The sequence below is a fragment of the Equus quagga genome, unplaced genomic scaffold, assembly GCF_021613505.1.
Source record: "Equus quagga isolate Etosha38 unplaced genomic scaffold, UCLA_HA_Equagga_1.0 69776_RagTag, whole genome shotgun sequence".
Classification (NCBI taxonomy): domain Eukaryota; kingdom Metazoa; phylum Chordata; class Mammalia; order Perissodactyla; family Equidae; genus Equus; species Equus quagga.
The window spans coordinates 30133-38171 of record NW_025801493.1 but is presented as its reverse complement, the minus strand read 5'-3'; the positions used below and the strand labels follow the sequence as shown (position 1 = coordinate 38171).

Below are 8039 nucleotides of genomic sequence, written 5' to 3'. Positions count from 1 at the left end.
TCAATAATCAATTGGCCATTGTTAAAGTTCAGTGCTCACTGCTTTGGCAAGCTGGGTTTGTTCCCAGTCACAGAAAAACACCATCTGTCTGTCAGTTGCCATGCTGTGGTGGCAGGTCACATAGAAGCACTAGAAGGACTTACAGCTAGGATATACAACCATGCTCTGGGGCTTTGGTGAGAAAACAAAAATAGGAAGATAGGCAACAGTTGTTAGCTCAGGGCGAATCTTTCCCCACCAAAAAAGAAGAAAAAAATCAATTGGCCACCAACAGAATGAGAAAACAAAGCATACGCTAGGAGAAAATACTTGTAAAAACATCTCTTATAAAGAATTGTTATCCAAAATATACAAGGAACTCTTAAAAATCAACAATAAGAAAACCAACAACCCAAGTAAAAATGGGCAGAAGATCTGAGCAAACACCTCAACAAAGAAGATACACAGCTGGCAAACAAGCCAATGCGAAGATGCTCCACATCTTATGTCATTAGGGCGCTGCAAACTAAAACAACAATGAGATACGACTCCACACCTGTTAGAGGGGCAAAAATCCAATTCAACACCACATGCTGAGGATGCAGAGCAGCAGGAACGCTCCTTCATTGCTGGTGGGAATGCAACATGGCACCGCCGTTTGGGAGACAGTTTGGCAGTTTCTTACAAAACTAAACATACTTTTACCATATGATTCAACAACCACACTCCTTGGTATTTACCCAAATGAGTTGAAAGCTTATGTCCACATGAAAACCTGCACATGGATGTTTACAACAGCTTCTTTCATGATTGCCAAAACCTGGAAGCAACCAAGATGTCCTTCAGTAAGTGGATGGATAAATCAACTGTGGTCCATGCAGACAAGAAATGTTACTCACTGTTAAAAAGAAAGGAACTAACAAGCTGTGAGAAGACATAAAACAAACTTAAATACATTTTACTCAGTTAGAAAGGCCAATCTGAAAAGGCTACATACTGTCTGATTTGATTCCAACTATATGACATTCTGGAAAGGCAGAACTGTGGAGACAGAAACAGATCAGTGGCTCCAAGGGGTTAGTGGGGAGGGAGGGATGAGTAGGTGAAGCACAGAGGATTTTTAGGGCACACCCTAATAGTGTATACATGTCACTATACATTTGTCAAAACCCATGGAATGTACACCACCAAGAGTGAGCCCTAATGGAAACTATGGGCTTTAGGTGATGATGTGTCAATGTAGGTTCATCAATTACAACAAATGTACCGATCTACTGGGGGATGTTAAGAGTGGTGGAGGCTGTGCATGTGTAGGGGCTGGGGTATATGGGAACTCCACCTTCTGCTCAATTTTGTTGTGAATCTAAAACTGCCCTAAAAAAATGAAGTCTATTTTTTTTTCTGAGGAAGATTAGCCCTGAGCTGACATCTGCTGCCAATCCTACTCTTTTCGCTGAGGAAGACTGGCCCCGAGCTAACATCTGTGCCCATCTTCCTCTACTTTATATGTGGGACGCCTACCACAGCATGACTTGCCAAGCGGTGCCATGTCCACACCTGGGATCCAAACCGGCAAATCCCAGGCCACCAAAGTGGAACATGCGCACTTCACTGCTGCGCCGGGCCGGTGCCTGAAGTCTATTTTTAAAAAATGAATTGGCCATAAAATTAAATTGGCTACAAATTTTTAAAAATTAATTGCCCATATTTTTGGACTCTCAATTCTATTGCATTGATCTCTATGTCTATCTTTATGTCAGTAACACACTGTCTTGATCGCTGTAGCTTTGTGGTCTGTTGAGAAATCAGAAAGCGTAAGTCCTCCAACTTTGTTCTTTGTCAAATTGTTCAGGCTGTCCTGGGTCCCTTACGTCTCCACATGAATTTTAGGATCAGTTTGATAATTTCTGCAAAGTAGCACTTGGGACTGTGACAGGGATGGCAGTGAATCTGCAGACCGATTGGGGAGGATTGCCATCTCGACAATGTTAAGTTCTCCAGTCCAGGAATGTGGGCTGTCTTTCCACTCATTTAGGTCTTCTTCTACTTTTTTCAATAATGTTTAGTAGTTTTCAGTGTATATGTCTTGCATTTGTTTTGTCAAATTTATTCTAAGGTATGCTTATACATACACTTATTCTTTTTGAGGCTATGGAAGCAGAATTGTTTTCTTAATTTCATTTCTGGATAGTTCATTGCTAGTGTATAGAAATACAATTGACTTTTGTATATTGATCTTGTATCCTGCACCTTCACTGAACTTGCTCATTAGTTCTAACATTTTCTGTCTGGAATCCTTAGGGTTTCCTCTACATAAGATCGTGTCATCTGTGCTAGAGATAGTCGTACTTCTTCCTTTCCAATCTGGATTCCTTTTATTTCAGCTCTCACCTAATTGCCATGGCCAGAGCCTCCAGTGAAAGGTTGAGCACAAGTGGTGAGAGGACATCTCGAGGTTGTTCCAGATCAGAGGGAAAGCTTTCAGTCTCTCACCACTGAGCACAGCAGCCAGGGGTTTTTGTAGATGGTCTTCATCAGTTTGAGGGCAGTCCCTTCTACTCCACATTTGTGGACCATTTTTCTCTGTGTCTGTTGAGATAACCATGCGGTTTCATCCTTCTTCTATTAGTATAGCATACTACCTTGATTGATTTTCAGATGCTAAATCAATCTTGCATTCCTGGGATAAATCCTGCTTGATCCTTTTTATATGTTGCTGGATTCGATTTGCTGGTATTCACTTGAGCAATTCTGCTTCTATATTCATAAAAGATGTTGATCTGTAGATTTTTTTCCTTGTCATGTCTTGGTCGGGTTTGGTGTCAGGGTGATCCTGGCTAAGTAGGATGAAGTGGCAAGTGTTCTCTCTTGTTGCATTTTTCGGCACTTTCTCTTCACTGCATCTTTTTGGTGTCACTCCGTGCAACTGCCTTGATCAGTGGCATCCAGCATTTGGCCCACACATATCCCTTGAAGTTTACAGTTTACTGCATCAACCATGCTTGGCCACAAATATCCATTGGATGTTGGTGCCTGTGAAGGGGTGTGTGGTGAGAGCCCCTCTCTGGGTAGATAAAGTCAGTGTTCTGAAAGCCTGCACACCAGCTCTCAGGTTGTCATCAGCAAGGCCTTGGGGGAGCTCCTGTTACCAAATTGCCCAAGCCTCTTGATTGGAAATGTATTCTTCTAGATTTTTGTGAGGGCATTTCAGAGCAAGGAACATCTGCTCAGTTATGTTTTGGCCACACAGGTACGGGAGATGTCATACCCACAGGGAGTGGGAGCCCATCTGAGACGTTCCTCGAGACAATGTCAACCAAATATCAGAGGGGGGCAAGGGGGCGGGCTAAGGCAGAGTGTTCTAAGTGGCACCATCATGTCTGGGAGTCCACCATCTTGTCGCCAGCCCACTGAGCCAGACAGCCTGCAGGTGACCCTAAAGTCCTATTCCACAAGCCACATAGAAACCTCACAACATGGAGAGAGTTCTGGGGGAAGAGGATATCTGTTTTAATTGTGCTTTGCTTGCACGGATTGTCATCATTTTGTTGTAAACAAGTTAACAGCCTGTCACACCAACCTTTCCACTTTCAAAGAAGTGGGAAGAGCAGAAGGACAAAGACCCCTCAGCTCCAGGAATAAATAGGCCTGAGGAGGGGTTTGTGATGGTCACGTGATGAGACCCGTGATGTGTCACCCATGATGCGGAGACTTGCATGGACTAGATGCTCAGTCCACGATACTTCTCAGGGATATCCGCAAGTGGGGAGCTGCCGTTAGGGTCCCCCAGGGTCCCCCAGGCTTGACAGGTGCTCCTGTCTAGAAAGGGCTGTCATTGGTGTCTGAGGGGCCCTAGGGACGCCCCAAGCTGGAGGTCGTCCCCAGGAGTCTGCTTGCCTCCTTTCAGGACATCGTGTGCAGCTACGAGCTCAGAACAGCCAGCGTGAGTCCTGCCAATTCACAGAACCGTCCCAGAGCTGCGCACTCCCTTGTCAGCGGATGAGGGTGGCTTACTGCCATCCCGTTGTGCCCAGAGGTCAGGCGCTGCCCAGGACCTCTCAGCCAGGTTCATACCCTCGTCTTACCAGCGTCTTGCCTGACGCCCACAGCCCCACAGCTCCCAGTGTGGAGGGGCCTGGATGGTGCCCAGCTGGTGGAGTACCTGTGTTGGGACGAAGGATAAAGGAGGGTGTCTGCAGCAGTGGAAAGCGGGTGGGCTCCAGATCCCCCACCCTAGACCTGGACCTTAACTCCCACCAGCCTCCGGAGGCCACCCTGGTGACCTGGGCTAGTCAGTTACCTGGTGGCCTGGGCGTCCTCACCTGTGAACCGGGCACAGTAATAGGGCTTCCCTAGAACCTGGGGATTTCTGGTCTTGACCGTTTTGAGGTATGGGTGGCATTGGCTGAATGCCTGTGGGACCACAGTGTAGGGCCCAGTGCTGAATCTGTCACCCAGGGGTGGGGACCAGCATAGAGCCGTGGCGGTTGCAGCCATAGTGGCAGCAAGGGTGACAGCAGGTGAGCTGCAGGAAGTCCTGCTAGGACAGACTCAGGCCAGAGAGGAGGTGACGGCTTTGCTACCTGCGGACAGGGGTATGGCGGAGGTGGCTCCACAGTATGGAGGTGGGTGGCAGGGCCTCAGCGTCAGGTGCAGGGCCCAGGATGTCCCCCACTCCCACCAGGCACTGATATACAGCCTGGCAGCGCTGGGAGTGTGGGCATGAGGGCTGCTGTCTGAGGCCAGAACACTCCTGTTATGGGTCCTGGAGCCCTGGCCTAGCTCCCAGGAAGCCTTGGTGTTCCACCCTACCCTGGGATCCCAGACCACTGGAGAGGTTCCTAGCTGGGCTCCCTGGGGCGGCCCCCTCCCCACCCTCAGGGCCCCTCCCAAACATGCCCAGGTCCCCCTCCACCAGGCTCCCTCCCTTGCCCCGGAGGCAGGCCAAAGCAATCTCCATGCTTCGCTGTGACCCTGACCCTGCCTCATCCAGCCCTCCTGGCAGCCAGTGGTTCAAGGCTTCGGTCCTCAGGGCAGGGTCAGAGCAAGGACTGAAGGCTGGTCAGGACCTATCTGGGCAGGCTGTCACTACTCTCTCACCCTTGTAGGTCCCAGCAGCTGGCTTGGTGCTCATCTCAGCCACTCACCATGGCCCAGGGACTGCCCAGCACCACCAGCCTGGTGCGATTCTGCCAGAAGCTGAACCGGCTGAAGCCACTGGAGGAGTCCACGCCAGAGACATTGCTGCAGCACCGCCTGAGCACGCTGGACCTGACCCTGCTGGGTGTGGGTGGCATGGTGGGCTCAGGCTTCTATGTACTCACGGGCCCTGTGGCCAAGGAGATGGCCGGCCCTGCGGTTCTTGTGTCCTTCAGCATTGCTGCTGTGGCCTCCCTGCTTGCAGGCCTATGCTATGCGGAGTTCGGGGTACGTGTGCCTGGTAGAGGTTCTGCCTACCTGTTCACCTACGTGTCCATGGGTGAGCTGTGGGCCTTCCTTGTTGGCTGGACAGTGCTACTCCAGTGTCTAATTAGTGGCGCTGCCGTGGCCAGTGCATGGAGCAGCTACCTGGACACCATCTTCAGCCACCGCATCCGCAGCTTCACTGTGGCCCATGTGGGCATCTGGCAGGTGCCTGTCCTGGCCAAGTACCCAGACTTCTTGGCTGCTGGCATGGTACTTTTGGCCTCCGCATTCATCTCCTGTGGAGGCCGTGTCCCTTCCTGGCTCAACCACGTGCTGCTTCTCATCAACCTGCTCGTCATCCTCTTCATCATCATCCTGGGGTTTGTCCTGGCCCGCCCGCACAACTGGAGTGCTGACGAGGGTGGCTTTGAGCCCTTTGGCTTCTCTGGCATCATGGCCGGTGCTGCCACCTGCTGCTATGCCTTCGTGGGCTTTGAAGTCATTGCTGTCGCCAGCGAGGAAGCCCAGAATCCAAAGCGAGCTGTGCCTATGGCCATCGCCATCTCCCTTGGACTGGTGGCTAGTGCCTACATCCTCGCCTCCACTGTGCTCACCCTCATGGTGCCCTGGCACAGCCTGGATCCTGACTGGGTGCTCACTGATGCCTTCTACCAGCGGGGCTACAGCTGGGCGGGCTTCATCGTGGCCGCTGGTGCTATCTGTGGTGAGGGTCTCTTCTGGGCAAGTGGGGAGGGGACAGGGTGGTGGGGCCCTGCCCTAAGCCTCCAGAGAACACAGTTCCATCTGGGCCTGTGTTGCCAGTTGCATCCTGGGCCCAGGAAGGTGCTAATGACTAGACTTTCCACCCAGGCTCGTTGGGAGGGACCTACTCACCGCCCCTCCCAATTGTACACAGAATCTCAGTTCTGGGCAGGTGCTTCCAGGTCCTTGCCTGGTGGAGGGACTCAGCCCTCATCAGATTCTCCAGTGGGTCTGTCACCTGAACTGGGCTGTCCCATTCCTGGGTGGTGGTGGGGAACAGTTCAGTACCCTACCTACACTCAGGCTCACTCTGAGAGCCCAGATAGACTCATGCCCTTGTTCCCAAGGGGCCACCCATGCCCTGAACCCCAGCAGAGGCCCCTGGTGGGCTTGTCCACTATGCTAACCAGTCTCCCACCCTCTGCCACAGCCATGAACACTGTCCTGCTCAGAATCCTCTATTTCCTGCCACACGTGGTCTGTACCATGGCTGCCGACGGGCTCTTCTTCCAGGTGTTTACCCATGTGCACCCCTGGAATAAAGTCTCCATAGTGGGCATCCTGGTGTTCGGGGTCCTCATGGCTCTCCTGGCACTGCTCCTGGACCTTCGGGGACTGTTCCAGTTCCTGTCCATCACTGTACTGCTAGCCTACACCTTCCTGGCCACCGGCATTATTGTACTATGCTTCCACAAGTCCCCTCCAGCCAGTTCACTGGACACAGCAGGCTCGGTGGGCAGTGAGCAGGCCTCTGACCCTGAGCCCGGGCAGCTGCGACCAGCCCTGAGGCCCTACCTTGGCTTCCTGGGTGGGTACAGACCTGGAGCCGCTGTGGCTTGGGCACTCGGTGTCCTGGTGTCCTCAGCCGTCACTCTGGACTGCGTGCTGGTCTTTGGGGGCTCGGCCCTGCACCTCCCACCCTGGGGCCACACCCTGCTGCTCCTGCTCAGCTCCGTCGTGTTTCTGCTCAGTCTCCTTGTCCTGGGGGCCCACCAGCAACAGCACCAGGAGGATGCCTTTCAGGTACTTCCTCCAGCCAGCACCCCTCACTCTCAGCCCAGCCAGCTCCCTTCGCCCCTTCCTCCTCTGCTGTGGCAGGATGCACCAGGGCTCATGGGGTGGGGGAGGCCAGTACCCCATCCCCCTCTTTCTGCATGGTGAGCAGGCCCTTGATTCCAGAATCCCCAGAGGTGGAGAAAGGCTCTGTGGGCTCCCAAGAAATCAGGCCCCAGGCCAGCAGCCCTTCCCTGCAGCCCAGCAGCCCTGCCCTTGCCCCCTCAGATTCCCATGGTGCCCGTGACTCCAGCCCTGAGCATCCTCCTCAACATCTTCCTCATACTGCAGCTGAGCTACCTAGCCTGGCTGGGCCTCGCCATCTGGCTGCTGATTGGTGAGTGGGGGCCAGGCTGGGACCCTGGGTGGGCTGCAGGAGGAGGGCAAGCAGGGAAGCTGGGCTGGGACCTGCCCCTCAGGCTTGTGTCACCCTTGCAGGTCTCACGGTGTATTTTGGCTATGGCATCTGGCACAGCAAGGAGAACCAGCGGGAGCTGCTGGGGTTGACTGCCACACGTAGCAGCCCAGAAAAGACAGCCCAGGACATGCAGATCCCCAGCCAGGCACCGGCCCAGGATCCCGGCCACATGGAGCAGCCCGCCAATCCATGAGGACCGCTAGGGGCCTGCCTGCCCTCCTGCACCTCCTCATGGGGACCGAGGAGATGGCAGCTCCTTTAATCTGGGGCAGCTTGGGTTTGCAGGCCTGTCCATGACAAAGACCTCAGACCTTAGCCCAGGTGCCAAACTTCGAGTCTTTGGGAGTGGGCCACAGCTGGAGCTGGTGCCATGCACTGCCCAGCACCTTCCACTTTATGACCAACTCCAGCTACCTGGGCA

The 8039-nt window shown here is 53.1% G+C and overlaps 1 protein-coding gene across 1 annotated transcript; it reads left to right on the top strand.

Moving 5' to 3' along the window:
• The first annotated feature begins 5127 nt into the window (after nucleotides 1–5127).
• LOC124234076 (cationic amino acid transporter 4-like) lies at nucleotides 5128–7811 on the top strand. Its single transcript, XM_046651339.1, has 4 exons — nucleotides 5128–6109; nucleotides 6578–7170; nucleotides 7429–7537; nucleotides 7639–7811. The coding sequence occupies exons 1-4, from the start codon at nucleotides 5128–5130 to the stop codon at nucleotides 7809–7811; spliced, it is 1857 nt and encodes a 618-aa protein (XP_046507295.1).
• The last annotated feature ends 228 nt before the right edge of the window (nucleotides 7812–8039 follow it).

Bases quoted from the DNA above. Each gene is read 5' to 3' on its own strand.
- LOC124234076 (XM_046651339.1), top strand. From the start codon at position 5,128: ATGGCCCAGGGACTGCCCAGCACCACCAGCCTGGTGCGATTCTGCCAG. The intron at 7,171-7,428 runs GTACTTCCTCCA...TTGCCCCCTCAG, and splicing joins ACCAGGAGGATGCCTTTCAG to ATTCCCATGGTGCCCGTGAC. The intron at 7,538-7,638 runs GTGAGTGGGGGC...TCACCCTTGCAG, and splicing joins CGCCATCTGGCTGCTGATTG to GTCTCACGGTGTATTTTGGC.